At 38.4% G+C, this 22164-nt stretch overlaps 1 protein-coding gene across 1 annotated transcript in view; it reads left to right on the plus strand.

The window, feature by feature from the left end:
• The window catches only part of AFF2 (ALF transcription elongation factor 2), a 336221-nt gene that overhangs the window by 75159 nt on the left and 238898 nt on the right, over positions 1 to 22164 (plus strand). Inside the window, exons 2-3 of the mRNA XM_054169740.1 lie at positions 11994 to 12114; positions 19480 to 20370. Of these exons, the coding sequence (XP_054025715.1) occupies positions 11994 to 12114; positions 19480 to 20370 (1012 nt within the window). The remainder of the gene's footprint in view (positions 1 to 11993; positions 12115 to 19479; positions 20371 to 22164) is intronic.

Genomic DNA, 22164 nt, shown 5'->3' on the forward strand with positions numbered 1-22164 from the left:
ACTTTCAAGTGGAAAATTGTTAATTTACTATAATGAATTGAAATGTGAAAAAAACAAATATTTAGTTAATTGCCTCATAAATCTGTCTGTTACTATCAGTGGAATTAAATTGGTAAACAGTTCTTTAAAATTAATTTCCACATGGCAATGTGCAGATTTTATTTTATTCAAACCCCATTAGGTATTTGTATGAAATAAAACATAAATTTGTATTTCTGTCACATTAAAGAGCGTGTGTGACAAAACACACGGTTTATACTGTGGGTACTGAGGTATTAATATGTTTGGCATAATGAGAGCTCAACGTTAGTTATTTTCAAAGGCAATACCAGCTGAGAAGTCAAAGCACACCATGCTTTCCTGGTGGTATCATGGCACTTTTCTGTCAGTGCGGCTTAACTCAGAATCCTTTTGCTGTTGGGGTCAGGGGAGCATGGACACGGTGTTTGGAGGTCACATGGGGTTTTGGGCTGTTGCCAGTGCTGAAAGTGCATCAAGAGTCTGAGGGGAAGGAGGACTCTCACTAGGGGGCTATGAAGCTTATTTCTGGTTGGAGGAGAGTTGGTGGTTTATGTTACTGGGCCCAATCTGGCTCTGCAGCCACAACTTTTCCCATGTTAGAGCCTGCTGCAGGCCCTTGATATGAAAAGAGGTGGGAAGCTGACTGTTCCTATACTTTAATCACCTAATGACATTATGCCCTGTGCAGTATCAGTTTGTCAAAGTAAGTGGGGCACTAGACAAAATTAAATAATTCGATACGCTTCCAGCAAATGTAATCAGAACATCCCTGCTGACCTCTCCCAGAGACATTCAGCAGAGGAGAGCCTGTCTCGCAGTGTATGACCCGATGTTCTGGAAACACACGTAAAGAGAGTTCCTTCTTGCCGTACGGTGTTGCTAGTTTTAAATTTCAACTTGATGGTTGACATCTCAGAGTTTAGTGGTGGTTGAATGGTTGCAAGTTACAGCTGGTCATATGGTGAAGTTTAACATCTGAGAGTCGGGACGCCTCAAATTTCTTCCCACAGCCATGTCTTGCTTCTTGAATGACTGTCATCAACCCACTTAAACTTTCATTCTCCTAGTTGTTTTCTTTGACAGTAGTTGCTCCTTCCCAGAGGTGTCGTTGGCATGACTTCATAAAGAGCATGAAGATCCCCCAAAGAAGCCAGCTAGAGGGATGAAATATTATTGATAACAGTGACCTATAAGACTTCAGAGGAAGGAGATTGCCAACAGATTTTCATTTAACTTTAATAATACTTCAATAATCAAAAGAAGAAATGTAATGTTTAATATTTAAACAAAATTGCATTCACTTTCTTCTCATGCTAAGTGAGTATTAAAGCAGGATGGAAGCTAGTTTACATATTTTTACACTAGACTGTTTTATTATTAAATACTGAAATGTGCTAGAGTTGGCCAGCCTCCAATGAATATGACTCAACTTATATTGCATTTTTAATATTTGCATGTTGCATAGTATAATATTTCTATTAGAAAAATGCTTGATGGTAGGGAATTTTAAAAGGATGCACTTTATTAACACTGTGTTTATGTTATGAAAAGAAGTGGTATTCGTTTGCTTATTGACAGCAGAAGGGACAAAAAATATAAAATGTAAACAACTATTATTTAGGATGCAAGAATCCCTATGTTTGGTCTTGAAAATGCAGAGTATAGTAAGTGCCATGAGTTGTGTGCCCGAGATACTCAAGACTGAAGAGTGCAGGAGTGTTCTGTTGGCCTTGTAGGTGCCTCCTCAAAAATGCGTGTCAATTCTCTTCTCTCATATTCAATGAAATAGAAACAATCTTGTTCAATCAATCAGATCTCCAGACTTCTGAGAGTGGTAAGCCTAGTTTGAAATAAGTCTTCTACAGATGTTAAATGCGAAGATGCCAGGCTCTTTGCATTTAACACGTAGCTTCATGTGCTTAGAGTTTCACAGGGCAATGTCAGTACTTTGGGGAGCACTTTGTCCCGATCCTAGGGACTTTACTGGGCATTCGCTGTTGGCTGTTGTTAGAAGCAGGATAGGTTCAACAGAGCTTTGGTCTTACTTCTGAGAATTTGGTCTTAAATGGCCTTGTTTTCCTCACTGTAATATTTCTGTCATTCATGAAGTTATACATGCGAGACTTCAAACACATTCAAAATGTAACTGGGAAAACAGATGCAGTTTATGTTTGGCTCTGGAAAATGCAGCACTGGGATAATCATTTGCATCACACCCATCTTAAAAATTCAAATAATTTCAGACATGAAGCTATACTTTTGGCCAGTCTAAAGAAGCTAGTATCTGTTGTAATTAATGACTCTAGAAGCTCTGTATCTCTGGCACATGCTGGTTTGTGCTTTGGACTTTCTAAACTCTTGACAGTGGATGCAAAATTTCTGTTAGCATGAGGAACATAACAGAACAGCTAGCTTATACCAGCAAGTTGCTTCTGGTTAGAGCTGGCTGCGTTATGAGACTTGGCTTTTTTTGTCATTATTAAATGACTAGGTCCCATCCAACCCTCATTGAATTCACTGGGAAAATTGCCAGTAGCATCAGCTGGAGTTGAACTATGCCCTTAGAGAGGATGTAAACCTCAGCAATACTGATGAACTTTGTGCTGCTTTGGTTAAATTATTTTGTCATACTTCATACCCTGTTTATAAATGAGGAATAAACATTAAATGTTTGCTGAGGACATGAGCAGTATTTGTTACAGATTATCTTCCTCACTAGGAGCCAATGATGATGATAATCCATTGACCTGCTGACTCTGAATCTCTTTAGGAGAAATAATTGCAAATTATTATTATTATTATTGTTATTATTAGTGTAACAAGCACCTGGTTGATGTGGGACTTCTTAAGGTTTAGTGGAAGAAGGAGTTTGAAAAGTTCCAGGTTATTTCCAAGCTGATGACCATTAAGTCTCGTGGAGCTGGAAAATCATTGTGCCTCCTGCAATTTACTAGTGTTCAAGATGAGTAATATGTTCACAATAGTCCACTGAGGAGGGGATGTGTGTTTACTTGAATTTAAAAATGAGAGCACCTTGCATTTATTTGATCATCTCTTTCCTGTCCAGTAGGTATTAATTACAACAAATGGAGGCAATTGTATAGGATTTCAGTTCAGAGAAGAGTAATATATTTAGAAGATTATTTCCATAGCCAAACAGTGTCCTAAGTGACAATCAATTAAATGATATTAGACTTATACTATTTTTTCTGTGCATTGGGGTGTAAATTGATCTGTATGTGTGCATTGCACACAGACCTGCCTGCACTTCTTCCGTCCAAAACAGATGAATGAAATAATCATCCTGCTGAATTCTTGATTTGCCTGTGGTAGTATTTTTTAGCACATGTTAAGTTTAAGAACATGTGGTTAAAGACCTGCACAGCGTGTGAAAATGCTCAAGGGGGTAGAGGTGCCTGTTAGTAAATGAATGCATTTATTAGAGCCGTAGGAGTAGCATGGAAGCACTTCTGTGATGAAGTACTCAAGCAGTTGTCTGCTGATTCAACTGTTTCCAAAAGGTTGTGTTAATCAATGATTGTTTAGTAACATTTTTTGTTTAAAGGCTAGATTTATTTCTGTTAGCTGCCTATTGCATATCATTGCCATATTTCAAGAAAATACAAATGTCTGTGGACTCCATTTTGAGTAGCAATATTAAATAAAGAAAGTTAATTGGAAATCTTAAAAAAATATAAAGGCAGAAGTAGAGTTCCAAAATTATTTCCAGCTCAGATGCAAGAATGCAATCTGTATACATGAAGTAAAAATAAATTAAAGGGGGTATATTTCCATAAATTAAAATACATTTTAGTCTTTGAAAATTATATACATACAAAACAAACAAACTTGGACATTTTCAAGAAAATTGCCATAATTTGAGGTATCCAGATGAAGAAAAGCAGACAGATATTTAATTTCCTCAAACTGATGTTATGCCTTGCGAGTACTACATGTACAAATGCACACTTGGCAGCAGTGCTGTGCCATGTCTGCTGTGATGTGCGTAAAGAATAATACACAGCATGCAGCTAGACATAACTGTGTTAATCTGTACCATTAATATATAGAATGTAACAATATGTAGAATGCAGGTGCTGATAGGCACGTGGAGTAAAAGGGTAGCTAGGAAACCAGTAAGAGATATGTTTTGAAATATGTTTGAATTAGTATGTGTTTTCACAGAGAATTAATGGCTTCATTGCCATCAGTGATTCTTGAGGAGGCTTCAAATCCTGGGAAAGATCATCAGAAATAAAATTAAAATGAACAAACAAACCAAACCAACCAAAAAACCCCACAGAAACTAACTATCATATCCCATGAAACTCATGAGAACAATGAAATTCAGAATTCAGGTTGAACCTCCTTCCCTGTTCAACACCCTTGTAGTAATCAGAGTCCCCTAACAGTCACAGCACATTACCCATCTAATAAAGCTTCCTAATCCAGCTCCTGTGTTCAAATGTAATCTGTTTGATGCCCAAAATGCTCATAGATATTGCGTGTGCCTGAGTTTGTTAAAGTTTGTCAGTGGTTCAGTGCAGGTCATAACTAGAAAACTGGATTCCAGGTGTTTCTGGAAATAAAATAAGAAAGGGGGGTGGTGGGGGGGTGGGCTGGGGGGGAATGGAAGACAACAAAAATAACCCCACAGTGTTAACTAACTCTTCCGTTTACATGTCAGATGTTTGCTCTTAGAAATATTGCATGTTGTATAGCTATTTTATGTGACTGATGTTCTAATGACTATTTGTCTTTTAATGTCCTTTCCAAGCTGTAGTTATAACCATTTTTCTCTTTAGTTTTATTCCTCCCCCTCCCCCCCTGCTTTCCCTTCAGTTTTGCTTTTGTTTCTCATACTGCAAATTTGAACTGACAAGAAGACTGTAATAGGACTCCAAAACATACCTTGAACAAACATTGTTAACCAAATTACAATTGCTGATGCCATTTACACGTGTTGCCTTTCAAAGGATGAACATGTTCATTTAATTTGCTTTTTAAATATCCATAACAGTGTCCCCAAGCATTTTAATAAAACAGAAACAGTTAATTATTGCCAAATAAGGATATCCAAATATAGTGATTTGCAGCATGTATTTAAATATATCTGACAGCACTTCTCTCTTGAAGAGAAAATTGTGTAAATTACCAGTTATTATAATTTTTAATAAATAAGTCTTATCTTAACTCGGTTTCTATCTTTCTTTCCCACCCCTCTGCAATGCTGTTCAACAACCATACTTTCAGTGGGACCATTTCTATTACAGAGTGATTGAGCTCTGATTTACACATCAATTACCCAACTTCATGGAGATTTTCATGCTCCCCTAGCTGACATCAATGAAGCATAACTGCGTAAGAGCTTTTATTTCATCCCAGTTCTTGATAACTCAGACTGATAACTAATCATATTGAAAGACAATGTGCTGTGATACAGGAAACAATAAATGCCCCCCTTTGAAACCTCATCTATTCTTTATACACTTACTACTCAGGAGCTTCTCTCTGTCATCCTTCCCCCAGATTCCTCCAAATTCATGTTAAGGAAAGGTTTGGGGCTGTATAATACCAAAAAGAGGAGAAAATTGAGTGAAAATAACATTTTCCAGGTACTTGGTGGGGGAACCCTACAAAAGAATTAAGGATATGACAAATACAAGCCAAAACCTTAGCCTCCTAGCTTAAATTTACATAAATTGCCCAGGGGTCTTTTGGGTGTTATTTTATTTGGAGGGTTTAATCTTCTGTATTCTCTACCAAGTGTGCTACAGGAATGGCATTGTTTTTAATGCAAATTCTTAAGAGATTAAGTTCATGTGGATAGATAACCAGTGACCATCTCAAGTGTTTCTCTGCAGAACTGTCGAACATCAAAGACAGAATATTCTATTTTTTTAAGATGAATCATTTATCTGGAAATGCAGTGATAGATACGTTCTGTGTTAGATACTTTCAGTAAGCATGCTATGAAGAGGAGCACAACATTAAAGTAAACGTTAAATATGACAGATAGTGAGAAGTGTAAAGCTGTTCTATCATGGCTTGATTAGCCTCTGCCAAGTAGTAAAATACCAGGACAAAGACACAGGTTAAGTGGTGATAAACAGAGGAAGAGGAACTTTGTGGTACTGCTTGTGATGTTTATTAGTAAGTGAAACAAAAATTTAAGTTCAGCCAGGAAGATATGTTAAGTTGGCCATAGTTGTCCTTAAAGGTCAGGTTTTGAAATTCCCCTTATTTACTGAATACATTGTATGATCTACAATGAAATTTAAGACCTGAGGCTGCTTTTTTGTTCAGGTGTTTTGTTTGTTGGTTGTTTTAGTTTTGTTTGGTTTGTTGTTTTTTGGGGGTTGTTTGGTTTGGGTTTTTGACATTTGCAATAAATATATTGAAATACCAGAGTGTATAATGGGAGAATCTAAACATACCAAAGAAGCTGTTCTCCTTCCCAGGTGTGGTATTGTGGTACTGTGCTTTTACATTAAATCAATGCAGTTATGGTGAGAATTACATAGTGGTGGGTTCCCAGTGTAATCTATTAGTGTTTTACCTAGTTTGATTATCAGGTGAAATGCTTTTCTGCCTTAATGGTTTTACTTGCACTGAAAAAGAATTGCCCTGGTGTGGAAAAGCAAGCCTGTTATTTTGAGCATGGGAATATTCTTATTGACCCAACTTAGGTTTCTCATGTGAGTTAATGAGTGGGGGTTTATTTCGTATGTTTAATACCTTCTGCAGACACCTGAATTAACTTTTGAGTAATCCCAGTTTCTGAATTTACTTTACCAACTTCCTGAGTGCTTGTGACAGAGCAATGATTCTGCCTCAAAGTAACAACTGTGAAGAAATGACCTTGGGAAAGGACTTTCAGATCTCAAATTTATACCCTTTTATATCTACTGTGTCTTAGTGCAGAAGCTCATGTTTGTTTCTTCTTTCCACAGATGACAAACGTTTAAGTTTGAGACCTTCTTTCATCATTTAGGCATATCTGATATTTGGTGGGGGAGGGGAGGGTGTGTGTGTTTGGAACCAGTACAGGGGGATATTTGATTTGATCATAGTGTACACTTCTGTAAATTCAGACATGTTATTGAGAACAGCAACTACTTCTTCCCTAGGTTGTGGATAAATGCTGGTTTTTCTTGAATGTTGTTTATTTATCCTTGTGGATGTAGTCTGTCACTACTATAAAGCCTCTCTGCTCCAGCATTTTTATTGATTCTTTCCCTGTTGGGTTTTTGTTCTTTTGACTGAATCAACAGAGCAGTGTGCTGTTCTCACTCATGATTCTTCTGCAGTGTTAGGTATTTGATGATTTTTGTTCTCTTTTTTCTACATATCATAGTGACTACTCCTTCAGACTTTTCTAGTCTGACTTTATTTTTTTTCTCCTCTCTGAAGGCTTTGCCTGCCATGTCTAGTCTTCTGTGCTTTGTGAGACTACTTCCATGGTTTTAGTTAGTACATCTGTGAAAATAAAGCCCAAATGCTATGTCTCAGCCTTTAGCTGTTGGTCTCACTTACATCAGCATTCCTTTAACCCTTCCCACTAACTTCTTGCTCTGTTGTAGCCTGTCCTAAACTGTTGGGTTTTTCTTCTTCAGATCTTATGTATCACATCCTCCCACTTTCACCTCCCTTTCCAATGCCCCCCAACTTTATTATTTTTCTAGTTCTCCTTTATGCAGACAATGTATATCTGACTTCCCTCTTACCGCCAGATCTGCATTTTAACTTCCAATCTGACACCTGCCTGCATGCCTGTAATCGTTTGCCTTGATGCAACTTCCTCCTTTCTCAGCCATCTTCTTCCTTTCTCCATTCTCTGCTTGGTGGCAATTGTCCCTGCAGCCATCGTGGGCGGCAGCGGGTGTGAAGGGTGCAGCCTCGTGGGGCTCACTGACACTGCAGATTCATACAGGCTGAGCACCTGGCCTGTCACAGTTCATCAGCTCACTACTGTCCCTTAGGGTGCCTGTAGCTGAGAAGAATGACAAATGGATGTGTGCTGGTCTGATTTTGAAGGATTAAGTATCAAATGCAGTTATTCAAATTGCATTTGCAGCATGTCTCAATGTTAAACATCCTAAAACAGTAATACAGTTGTGGTTATTGTTCCTTCTGCCACGTCCAGCATGCTGGTAATCGTAGATCTCTGGTCTTGTGCTCTTGTACCATTCTTGCTGCTCACCATTCCTGATCTTCTCGGGTTTATGTACACACTTCCCCATTCAAATTCAATTATTGATCTGATGAATGCTAACAAAAAATGAAGCTCTTGTATTTAAACTATGTTGTCACATAATAACTGTTTAGGGAACTGACCCTCAGTGAGTGTTGTGGCCTGCAGCTGTCTTCTACACCTTCTTTAAAAAAAAAAATTTGCAAAAGTCTGTATTTGTGAATTTCTACACTCCTAGCTTTATAGGAGCCATGAAGTATTTCTCATACTAATGAGACAGATTGAACTCTGGCGTTCCTCGTGATATCTGGCTATAGTTTTCACTGACACCTTCAGCACTAATCACATATTTGTATTTCACAGAACATTAGTTAAGCTAAATATTAAACATAAGTCCCACAGATTGCATTGTAGCTGCATTAAGAGTTTCTGGAGACCATCCCATTAGGTTCTCAGTGTATTGCAGTCTTAAGATGTAATCAGCGTCCCTCTCTGGATTACAAGGAACCCAAAGAAGTTGTTATCTTAATCTGTGTATGATCTTATAATATTTGACTTTCTGTAGCCACAATCAGCACCCTGTCAAGCATTTCCATGGCAAAAGCACATTTGCAGAGAAATAAGCCAAGTAATTGACCTGACAGAAATGAGCAACCACTTCCTTTTGAACAGATACTTTGTACACTTCAGGCTGCAATGTGACTCTGAGTGGAAAGTTCAAAATGAACCTTTAATTTTTAAAAGAGTTTTATTTTTTTGTTCTCACAAGAGAATATATGAGAGAGTGATTTGGAGTGATGCAGAGGTAGCGATTCACTTAAGGCTTTGCTTGGACTGCAAAAATGGATGCTCACAGTTTGGTAGTCTGTAGGCATCTCTGGGGTCCAGGGCATGAGCGACACCTTTGTGCTCAGCTTTTGGTGCTTGGACTAATTATCTTTCATAAACACACACACCAACAGAGAAATACTTCACTATATTGTGTTGGACAATGGAGAATTTTTTCAAACCTTTTGCTGTTAACATTGTAAATACTTAAGGTTTAAGTTAATATCTTTTAAAGTGATGATGACATCTTGATTTACTGCTGTTTTCATAATTTTTGTATTTGTGGTTTGTCACATGTCACAAGTCTTAGAGACTTTGCTGCTTTTCCTCAAATGGGATACAGCTTGATGCCTCACATGAGTCCCTAAATACTTTGCATGCTTGAGACCAGAAGCAGCTTTTAGATAACAAAGCCCTAGAACCTCACTTGAAGGTTGAGATCTGTGCTGTAACCGGCGCTTCTGTGACCTGTGTGTTCAGTGGCCAGATTCAGTTTGATCTGAGTGGGCTTAGGAATTCACCCTGAATCTCCAGGCCATGGTTGCCATTGGGAAGCTGTAAAACACAGCTCTAGCCTTAATGAATAATTTTTAATGAAGGGAATGAAGGACTACTCCCATAAGCAAAGATTACATATGTAGGATATAAAACCCCACTTAGACTAGGTCCACTCTGTTGGCATTAAGACTGGGTTTATAACATCATAATGGTCTCATTATACTGCAAGAGTCACAGAATCTGTGGGTCAAACTGCCTGGAAAGATATCCCATGAGTGGAAAATACATTGTATTTCTGCTGCTCCTTAGCTAAACCAGATTGTCCTCTAGAAGAATTTTGGGCAAAGATGGGATCAACCTTGTCTTCATGTGCCAATTTGGGAAATAGTTTCTGCACACTCTCATATATGTGGATTTCAGTCTTGATTTAGGACATGAATGGAGACTCATTCTTCCTTTCTGAATAGGTTACTTGTTTGCAGTAGTGTGTCAGCAATATGATCATCTATAGTATAGGAAAAATGACTGCTGCCTACAGATTTCCTCCTGTCTCCCTCAGGAAACCAGCAAATAGTACTATAGCTTCTACAAAAGTACCAAGAATGATTTTTGTTGGTGCCAGGGATATTGCTAAATCGGGAGGTATTAAATAAGATGTGGCGTCATTCAGCTCTATGGTGACTTCGCATTCAGTTTACAAGCCATACTCAAGCTTTATTCAATCCAAGCCTGAGTGATCTTGAATTGCTTAAACTAATTATTAACTCATATTTTTTATTTAGAGATCTCATTGTAGCATTTGTCCTTTTTTAAATTTTCCTCCTCTATACAAAACCAAGTATATGATTGTAAAAGATACATGGAGTCATCAGGCAACAGACATATGCTTTCCTGTGCTCTCTGCAGGGCTTGCAGGTTCAAACACAACCTGCCTGAATCATAAGAACTTTAATTGAGTAGATAAAGAGGTCCTCATAATTATAAACTGCAGTAGGTATAACAAGAGGCTAAATACATAGCTGTGGTTTTAATTAGCTGGTGCTTCAAATTAGTAATTGTGGTTTCACTCAGAAATCAGTGACTTTATACACTGTTAAAGCCTCATCACTGTGCAGTTCATTCCTCATTATATCTCTCGGTGTGAAGCTTTCAATACAACATCATGCTGAGCTAAAAAGGCAAAAGTTGTAGATATTTGGTTATCTTCCAAGTGCAGTGGAGCTCTATGGAGATTTAATTCATTCTTGCCAGAGACAGGAGAATTAACTCTTCTTTGTTACATATCTAATATGTATGTTTGTCCATATGCATTTGTACATGGCGGGTGTGCTTGGATGTGTGCATACATGTCCAGTGTCTATCAGGGAAATGATGCTTACAACAGATAACATCAATGCATGTACTGAATCTGCTATTCAAATTGTCGTCTGGAATTTGATAGCTAATTAACTGACACAAAGCAGAGCCAAAAGCTTCATAACAAGTCAAATATGGGTTGAAAGCACAGAAGTGTCCCTTAATGCTTGTCAGATGAGAGGTTGTCAGTGTAAGCTGAAGCACGCATCTTTTCCTTTCCTCTTTCGTTTCCTATTTTTTCCCCTCTCCTTCAGAGTTTTAATTATATCTTTTTCCTCAGAGGAGCAGGAGGTAGTTTGCAAAGCCAAGAGACCAAAGTACTTCAGTGCTATTCAAGGGAGAAGTGAATGTGGTTTCTCAGCTTGTCATCTAGGTCTGGCAGGTGCACAAAGTAAGCTGACATACAGATAAGTGCCACTCACCATTGCTACACTGAGGCACTAAGATCCTTTTCTATTCAGTTGTTTGTGTGTAGAATTATCTGATACTGGAGTCACCTATCCTAAATTCTATTCTGGGAGCTTGCTCCAAAAGCAAATTTTTTAACCACCCCCCCTTGACATCCACAGTGAAGCCATACATAAATTTTAACAAGTACATGGGACAGAATTAGGTAGTCTAAATCACATAAGGCTGAACTGGAGTATTGAGATGGATGGAGTCAAGTGTTACACAGTTAAATGGGTTTGAAGATGTTGCTATGCTTCATTGGCTTCACCTTTGCTGTCTCTGCACAGACACATGCTCTGCACGCATGCATCGGTGCATACGTGTGTGTGCACATGAGTTTTGCAGACTGTTCATACAAGTGCATCAAAATGCATATTCTTTTTTATTCATAATGCTCTATTAATTTGAAAATATAAATTTTGTCTGTTTTCATTTGAGAAGTGTCCTGATTGTCCTACTGTCCAATTTCACACAGCATTAGAATTCCAGTTTTGGGGAAAACTGTTCAGTGGCTGCTTCTTTCTTTCAGAACTGTCCTCGGGAGTTGCATTGTTGCTGGTGTTTTGCTGCTCTTGCTGATAGTGATGGATGTGTCACTAAATTATGGGGAAAATAATGTATTGTCTTTTTCTGTCTTTCTCTTCAGTCACTATGAACAAGACCGGAGTGCACTTAAGCGGAAAGAATGGGAGAGAAGAAACCAAGAAGTCCAGCAAGATGAGGATCTCTTTGCTTCAGGCTTTAACCTCTTTGGTGAACCCTACAAGGTAAATTTCTTTGTTATGCTTTACATTTTCAGAATGTCTTTTACCTGAATACATTTAACAGATACAAACAAAGCTTCTCACCACTAGTAACAAATGGAAGTGTCTCATCTGCCTGGGTGCTTGTACTCGTGAGTACACTGATTATCCAAATCAGCATAAGGCAGCAGAGCAAATTGGATGCTCTGCCCAGCATTGCATATTGGCATTGACAGAATCAGGAGTTTTGGTTACTGTCCAGTTCAAGATTGCTTCCTCTAAACACAGGGAAAAAAAGTCCTGCAGTAGAAGTATGTACAGCTGATATCTCTAGAAGTGAGTTTGTTCCTACAGAGCTAGCACTTAGTCCTTTTATTTTTAAGAAGATATGCCTGAGTTGTTAAAACCAGTGTCCTCTCTAGAGATAATGAGTCCATAAGCTTTCTTGTGCAATCATAACCATCCAAAAAGTCTTTTGGGAGACTGAATCTTTGGGGAGCATAACAAGGGTATGAAAGAGACTTATGACAAGTCTTATTCTCTCTAAGGAGCTTTGCTGCCTGAGATTTTCCTCACCAAGGGATGTCCCTCTTTATGATTTCTGCTGCTTTGATTTTCAGTAAGACATTCCCTGAAGAATTCATCAGAATGTAAATTTCCATATCTCTTTCTCCTCCCAATCAGTGACATCCATTGAAAGGCCACCACTTCATCTTTCCATTTTACATTGTTAGCAGCCATAGGGAGGATGAGGGCTCTTTGAAAATTGCCTGAAAAGGAGGAGGAAAGACTGACATTATTATCAAATGGTGTCTAATAATTATAGTCTGAGAGAGTGTGACGAATACACTTGACTCCTAGCTGCATTTGGTTCCAGCTGACTAAAGAGCAACAGGCTTGGGGTGAACTTGTGAACTGAAAAGCCCCTGGCTTACATACAAGGTTGTGGAGGTGTCTTGAAAAACATTTTGAAAGGTGTCTTTGAAATCCAAAAGTGCAAGATAACAGAAGTACAGAACAAGATATCAGAGCTAAAAGGACATCTATTTTGTCTGCACAATTGACAAGAAGCCACTACTTCACTCTGTACATTACCATCAGGATGTGCCCAATTTGAGCTTTCCCTGAACTGCAGCTGGACTGCATGCCAGGTCGCTCTCCCAATAAGTTGAGACACCTCTAAAGGGTAGAGATTCTGTACCTGAGAGACCTTCTTTATCCAAGGCGGGGCGATCCCTTTACCTGTGACAAATCCTCACTAAGTTACTAAAAGCATGCTGAATTAATAACATGAAACATTAGTAATCCATGTAACTACTCAAAAATATTGTACATATTGTATGGGTAATTCCATTAGCCATGAATTGTTGACTGAATCTCAGACTAAGACTGGATCTAGCCGTACCTAGGCTCCAAAAGTAATGGAGTCCACTCTGAACCTCATGATTCAACAGGAGGATCCTTCTTACTCTTTGCACTTTTGGTCTTTGTGTGGATCATTCTAACTTGATTCTAATTCAGATTTTGTTGAGTGTTTCTTCCATGCAGTAATTAATAAGATGGAATTTGCCATCAAATTTACTGAACCTGGTCAAACCACTCCTAAACTGCATTAAATTCCATCAGACTTGCTGAATTCAGTCAAATGATTATTTTACCTCAGTAAAACATATTTCTGCTACTCTCTTTTGAACAAGATGTATTCCAGTCATCCCTGACAGGAAATTTACTCAGCCAAAGCACTAGGACACACTGTGGGTTTTTTTTGTTTGTTTGTTACAAAAAATCTAATCAGTGCACTATTTCTGTGTTGGGCCACATTTTAACACCTGTATGGGAATACCAGCTTACTATGAGCTGATTTCATTGAGACTTCCTGCAGGTCATGCAACTCGGTTTTGTTTAAGTGAGTGGTTATTTGGAATTCAAATGTAGACCAAGATTGAAATCACTGCAAAAATTTGTATCAGGAACAAAAACATGCTCCCTCCCCCCCTAATATCTACTATACTATAAGAATTACAATGTCTGATCTTAAAGCTGTTCAGTGCACACACATTTGCACCAAGCATACACAGAGCATATATCACAGAATCACCAAGGTTGGAAGAGACCTCAAAGATCATCAAGTCCAACCCACTACCACAGCCCTCATGACTAAACCATGGCACCAAGTGCCACATCCGATCCCCTCTTGAACACCTCCAGGGATGGTGACTCCACCACCTCCCTGGGCAGCACATTCCAATGGCTAACAACTCTCTCTGGGAAGAACTTTCTCCTCACCTTGAGCCTAAACTTCCCCTGGTGCAGCTTGAGACTGTGTCCTCTTGTTCTGGTGCTGGTTGTCTGGGAGAAGAAACCAGCCACCTCCTGGCTACAACCATCCTTCAGGTAGTTGTAGACAGCAATAAGGTCTCACCTGAGCTGCCTCTTCTCCAGGCTAAACAATTCCAGCTCCCTCAGCCTCTCCTTGTAGGGCTTGTGCTCGAGGCCTCTCACCAGCCTCATTGCCCTTCTCTGGACATGTTCCAGAGAAACCTGTTTTGTGGAAACCTGAAAAACTAAAAAAGCAAAAAGTTATCCTAAGCAAATTATTTTTATTGCTTTTCACCTGCTTGGCAGAGTAATTTTTCAGATTAAGCAAAACATAACATATTCCTATCATAAAAATGCATTGCAATTATAAATTGAAAAAGGTAAAAATTAAGAGAGAATTGCCTGCAAACATAGTTCTGTCATAAATTTCTTAGATAAATAGAACTAAGACTAAATAGGAAAGCTGGGTCTTCATGCATTCTGTGCTATGGGGGTGGAGGGGGAAAGGACAATGTTCCAGAGTGCCACTTCCTTTTTAAGTTCTATTTGCCAAGAACCAATCTTGGTACAGTTTCCTAGGAACCAATGAAAGCTGAATCTAGCTCTCAGTGGATATGTGGTGACTAAGTGCAAAGCTAAATTCAATGTTTTGTTCATGTTTATTCTAAAACAAAATGAGACCATGAGGTGAGAACAAATATTCTGCATATTCAGTTTGAATTCCTTTTCCATTTTAAGCTGAACAGATGTTTCTGTGTGCATGAGACTCAAGGTCTGTGTATACAATAGACTGCCCCAGTCTTGTCTCTCTGGTTGTGCTGAGTGGGAGCAGAACAAGGTAAACCACCACTGAGCAAAGTCACCTCTTGTGGCCTGTGATGTGCACATCTTTTTTCACATCTTTTATTTCTGGACTCTGTTTCCTGACTTGTTTATCATTTCTTTTTTATCAAAAGTAGCTCAGAGAGGGGACTGTTGTGGTCGGGAATACCACCACTGCTCTTTTGGTGCTTAAATACTAAAAAACTGGCAGCTGTTCTTAGATCATTTTAAAGTTTGGAATGTAAAATCTTGGTCAAAGAAAACAGCCCAAATTTTCTCATGAAGCTTAGTGTCAGTGTATATCACAAGAAGTGTGGAGTATCCGCTTCCATCTATCATCTCCTTGCTCCAGCTGTTAGAGAATCTTTGTTTATATCCCTCTGTCAAATTACACATAGGTGGTCATAATAGTTTTGGACAAGTGCATATTTCTGCATTGATTCTTTGTAGTATAGGCAGGTGTGCACATGCATGAAAAGAGGTTTCTGGAGGTGTTTAAAATACATTTGTACATAGTTATTAAAATATAAAAATGTTGTTCTGAAGCTCTGCTGTCTCATGGGGAAACAACATCTCTGACAATGTGATGAGAAACAGCATTATTTTGGGAAGGTCAGGGAATGATGGCTGTGTTGCGCTTCAATGCGAAGTGGGTTGTGGGTCTTGCCTTCAAACTCTGGTGCAACCTGCTAGTGCTTGATTTTGCAGAAGAGATCAGAGAAGAGCCTGCAGTGTTAGGACAACAGACATTTGAAAAAGCAATGTCAGAGTTTTCCGGAGAGAAGCTGCAATTTTACTGCTGAATTGTTGATACCTTTTAATGTTTTGAATTAGTAAAGGCTTTCAGAGATGAGTATTTTAGAGAAAACAGTAGGAGTATTCTTGTATATTTCAAAGGAATTGGCTCAGAAGAGTTCAGCTTGAGAAGGAGAGCCCAATGGGCAGCATTTCCATTGGGGAACTTTTGGTGAATGTTAAATCATTTATCTTTTCCAGGTAAAGCCACTCCATGCTATTCAAGCTTAGCATAAAAAAGTCCTCAGTTTCTAATCCATGGAGGTTAGTTTAACTATGAGGCATGTGAAAGTAAATGAATTATAAAACCTCAAGTTTCATACAAATTTTCACAAAACCCTTGAAAATTGGGCCTGTAAGTTTGAGTGCATTAGTTCTTCCCTTTGTAAAACTATAATGAAATAGCTAGCTAGCAAATTAGTCTCCCAATAGGATTCTATTACAGATCATTTTTGAAAGCAACAGAAGCAAATGTAGGAAGGTGTGCATTTCCTAAATTAACAGGAGCCTACAATGAGGGGGAAGGCTACTAGTCATGAGTCGTAAACCAGACATAATTTATGCCTTGAAATACTCAGAAAATGCTGCATTTCCTTGATAGCAGCAAAATTGTGATTCAACATGCTGTTCAGAAAGTAAGATGTACAGAGGTTTCCTTTAAGAAATCAGCCAATTATCCAGAATATGAAGGTAGAAATTATCCCTGCTCTGCAAGTAACAAAGAGCAACCAGGAATGGGTAATGTCTGTCTTGCTGGTATCCAGGCTTGTCAAGAATACTCTACTTCTCACAAGATCCCTGAATTTGTTGAGGAATTAAAATAGAAGCATTAATGTTATGCTTTGTTTTAAAAGCTAGTACTACACTGTGCTACACATCTGAGCTTGTATGGTCTTAGGTTTATTTAAGCATAAGCCAAATTGCCACTTATATTCACTGTATTTTTTTCTACTTTGCAGTCTGGTCTCAAGGCCATTGAAGAGAGTAACGATCCTTCCATTGACTTCAATAGCTACTGGATATTATCTTTAGTACACTTAAAATATGCTAAATCTTTAAATTAATTTAATCTTCCTGCTTTTTCAGGAAACATTTTTTATTGATGCTCCCAGTAAATGACTACAAATGACAATTCCTAACATCTCTGCAGCGGTTTTTATCCCCAAGATGTGAATGGTCTGCATAAAACATAGCTAATATCAAGCAAAATTATATTTATTATGTGACATGTGAAAGAAAATAAGTTGAGAGAGTCAAGATACCCCCAACACAGAAATGACTGAAAAGTTTGCATTCCAATTAAAATATTGATACCCTCTGTGAGCATCTAGACGAGAGCCGTTTAATGTTGGAAGTGTTACAGTGATGGTCCGTTGCTTAAACTTTTGCTTTCCAGAGTGAGCTGAATGCACCCTGGCAGTGTAGCTGAACTAGAGGTGAAAGTTGGTAATCAGGCTTTTTTTTGACACTTGGTTGTTTCCTGTGTCTATCCCATAAGGAGTTAAAGTGTTTGGGGAAGGAGGAAACCGAACAAGTATGTAAGTGTTTAGACTTCGCATCATAATTCCTGCTGGGCCCTTAAGCACAATGGAATCTCCTTGTTTTAAATTTGGGGGTTGAACAGAGAGAGTCTGGTTTTGGCTGCTGCCCAAACAGCTCATTGTGCAACTCAGTTGAAGGAGACTGCTCATATACAAAGAACTTATTCTTGGCTTAGCTAGAATATGATTTTTGCCACTAAAATGACCAACCTAAGGATTTAGTGAATAAAAGTGATTCGTGGTTCTCCACAACTGGGATTATTAACTCTGTCAGTTTGAAGCACTGGCAAAATGTATATAGATGAGAACAACACCAAACAGTTAATTTTTAAATCACTGCCTCAATGCAGTGGTAATATATGTTACAATCCCTGAGAATGAGCAAAAGGAAATTTGCATTTATTATCTTCTTTTTCAACATCTTTTTAATGTCATGTGTAGTACTGAGGGAAAAAAAAATTTTCTTCAATATTCTTCTTATCTCCTGTCTACTTTAGCAGTGGATTATATAAGCAGATATTTCAGGAGAAATCCATGCATGGATATTTTTCATCACTCAAAACTTCTGCTCAATACTTGAGGAAAATGGGATCAGTGGCATGGTAGGATCCCTCACTTGAGGACTGAGGTGTGACAGTCTGACCATGCACAAGCTCAGAGTGCTGCCTTTCCCCATGGCCTAGTGTTAAGGTCTTGTTAGACTGTGGAATTACTTGCTGTATTGAGTGAAAAAAAAAAAACCACCACCACCCAAACCCAAACATAAGTAAAACTATGGTTGGCTGCATCCTGAAGTATCTTACAGACACTGCAAGTTTGCCATTTAATTCCAGACTGTAGAAGTTCACCATCTGCTTGAACAGGAAGCATAGTTTTGCTTTGTTTTTTCTCCTTTGAGTCTCCTTTGAGTAATAAGAATAGGGAATACAACTTCTAGTTATCTGCTGGTCTTTGCAATGGAACACAAAGGTCAGTAGAAAGCTGGTATTTTGGGGCTCTGTGGGGTGAATTAACACAGGAAGAGAGGGTATTATCTGTGTATTACAGCTTCCAGCTTTTTGCAAGTGTAAGAGAAATGGAAAAAGAACCAGAAAAACCCACTACATGCTTCAAAAGAAAAAGTATGATAGCAGTGAAGCATGGATGAGTCAGTGTTTATTTAATAATTACTGGAATTCAAAGAAAAGCACGATTCACAAATAAAACCAGCCTGCAGACAAGGAAAGAATCCTGATACTTGAGAAGGTGGCAGTCGTGTCTGTTTATGTTCTGTAAGAAAATATTTTTGAATGATATTTTATCTGAAGCTACTGTAGCATTTGAGTGGGTAGAAGCTTTTTCTCTTCTGAATTCAGATGGTAGATACTTCAGGTCAAACTGAACCCTCTAGCAAAAAGTAATTGGAGTCACACTGGAGTGAATAGTTTGGTGGTCTATGTTTATTGCAGAGTACCCAGCTTCTATTTATGGCAGGATTATGGGTCAAGGGGCTGATGGAGCAATAACATACTTAAATAAACTGTGTGATTGCAATTCAAATGCTCAGTATCCAGTAATTGCACATTCATGTTTTGCATGATATGAAATGTACAAGCCCAGCATCTCTAACATAAAACTAGCTCCTAACATCCATAACTGATGCAATTTAAACACTTCTCTGAGAACATATTTAAGAAAATGGGAAGCAGTATACAAGTGTTACTCATGAAAGCCTGTTTAAAGAGATTCTTTGAACACAGTTATTGATAGGTTTCTTGTACATAACATATGCAAAATGTAATTGAAATTAAATTAAATGTCAGCATGACACCAGTAAAGAGCTAACATTTCCATCTTCTAAGACAACTTTCTGAGCAGTAACTTCATAATCAGGAATTTGCTCACTGTTTTCCTTTATTTTTTCATATTTTAGACAAATAAAGGCGATGCCCTTGCAAACCGTGTCCAGAACACACTGGGAAATTATGATGAAATGAAGGACCTGTTAACCAACCATTCCAACCAGAGCCACCTTGTAGGAATCCCAAAGAATTCTGTCCCACAGACACCCATTGACAAAAATGAACAGAACTTTTTCCCGGAACCAAGAAACAGGATGATCCCATCTCATCAAATCAGTGGCCACTCATCAGCATCGATGCCTCCACCTTCTTCATTGTCATCTAATTCTACTTTGCTGCACAGTCACCAGAGCAGCCGGAAGTCGAGGACAGACTGGTCACGTGGTGGTCACAACTCTAGTGGGGCTCAGCCAAGCCAATCCAGTAGTCAGCAAAGTCGGACAAAGCATAGCTCTTCTCACGACCAGCCACAGGGCAGATATGAAGACCTCTATAATTGTCAGAGCGAGCAGCATAAAACTGGAGGAACTGAGGAAGCAAATTCAATGGCAGCATCTTCACATTCAAGGAGGCATACTCATTCAAAGTCAGCGCCTGGAGAACATACTTACAAAGAGAACAGTCACTCAAAGTCACCCACAGAGCTTGAATTTGTAGGTCATGGTTCTGGATCTCCACTTCCTTCCACTTCTTTGTTATCGGCAAACAATGGTCTTTCGACCCAGAACTTCCCACCAGGACTGCACTGTAAAAACAGTATGGTCCAGCAAAAGCCTACAGCGTATGTCAGGCCTATGGACGGTCAGGACCAGGTACCAAATGACTCACCAGAACTGAAACCTCCGATAGAGATTGAGAATGGATATGGAAATCAGCCCTTCGGTACGCTGCTGGAAGGAAAAGCGAATGCACCTAGTTCGAAGAACAAAGTACCAAAGCTCAACATTCCTCCTGTTAGTGAAGTAAGTAGTTTAAAATATCTTCTTCTAGCAACACTTGAGTATTTCAGGCACTGTATATTTCTCTCTGGCAATATGCAGTTCCATTTCCTGGAATTACATTCCTTTTTCTAGAATGTGCATGGCTACTTTTAGCTAAGTTTGTTGTGATAGTCTCAGTAGCAATATTTAATGAGGCTTTAAAAGCACAGTTTGGAATACTAGCATTGCTTATTTCTGATTAATATTAAAAAGCTCTGTCCCTGTTGAGAGTAATATATTTATACTATCTAGAATTCTGGTTAGAGAATACTGCGGTTCATCTGCAGTTTTCACTCTTGCATTCTCAGGAGCTAGGAAAGATTGCTCTTTTAAACTCTCAAGGAAAAATGGCAGTGTTCAAATTTCAGTGGTACTAAATAGTTCTGCCAATAAGGGGGTTATCTGCAGAGCCTGATAAATTCCTATTGCTTTTAAGAGAACTAATGTGGCTTAAATTCTGGGTAATGCTTATGAAAATGTGTCCCATTAAAGCTTTTATTCATTTTTAAGAGCTCTTAATATTGGGATTCGTTCCCAATCTCTGCTCCCAACAGTTTAGGCTGTTGAATGTTGTATTGCTGGTCAGTAGAGTGGTCCCGTGAGGAACATTTTAGTTGGTTCACATTCACGTCCGTTCCAAGCGCAGATGTGTAATAAGGATACCAACTGAACTATTTTTACTCCGTGTACTTTTCCCCTTATTCTGAGTTGCTGTAAAACACTAACCTCTGCAGGATAGGTTTATAGTGTACATATGAGCAGAATTGCAATATGGGTTTTTCATAGCTTTCGGGTTTCCCCAAAATATTTCTCTGCTTGGTAATATTTTTATACTAGGAATGAGGAGCGATGCATTCTTGAACCGCTTTATTGCAAAAGGTCAGCTTTTTCGACTGGAATAATTGTTTCAAGCCAATAATTTGTTTGACTATTTAAAAACTTGATGTTATTTATTAACATTCCAGGCAGCAACAAAGACTGATGTGTTTTGCAGTAGAGCTTGGAATAATTTTCTGGGAACTGCATCTGAAAACAGTAAAAGGCCTATTTATATCAAGTGGAAGCTGAGGGTTGCTTGCAGATGGTGTTTTATTAGAAAATGTATTTGTTAATAAACGTAGCTTTGTACGCGATTACTTTACAGATGTTTCTGTTTATTTTTACCTTAGGTTAAAAATCTGCTGATGTAGATGGCTTCATAGTCTGTTGTGATTTGTCGCTAGCATTGTTTGGCAAGTAAATAATTGCATGAAAAGGAAATAACGATGTTGCAAAAGCAAATACATTTCTTTCCACTTTTGCCATCTATTAACAGTATGAGTCAATAGAGGGACTTTAAAGTGCAGCGTTAATATAAAGTATTTTTGGAAGTAGAATGTAGCTTTTGCAAATTGTATCAACTATTAAGAACACTTTTTTTATCCCCCCCTCCCCCCCTTTAAATTTTGAGTGGGATCCTGGCACTGCTGAAATCAGTTGAGTTATTGGCAATGTGTTTTGGTGCAGGATTTCACCCACGGTCTTTTTGCATAGCTCTAAGAACCTCTGATGTGAACTGTTGTTTTTGGAAAGATTCCTAGTCACACAGATGAAAAATTACATTGTGAATTTGTTGCTATAACTGCTGTAGTTTATATCTTGTGCTGAGGTGTATAATTAATTTCATTTATGATCAGATAAATGGTAAACTCTAGGCACTTCAGAAATGCAGATGGTGATCTTAAAGCAGTCTGCATTATAAGAGCGGACAATCATTTGAGGAGGGAAAGAAAACCC

This window comes from Dryobates pubescens, chromosome 18 (genome assembly GCF_014839835.1).
Source record: "Dryobates pubescens isolate bDryPub1 chromosome 18, bDryPub1.pri, whole genome shotgun sequence".
Lineage (NCBI taxonomy): Eukaryota > Metazoa > Chordata > Aves > Piciformes > Picidae > Dryobates > Dryobates pubescens.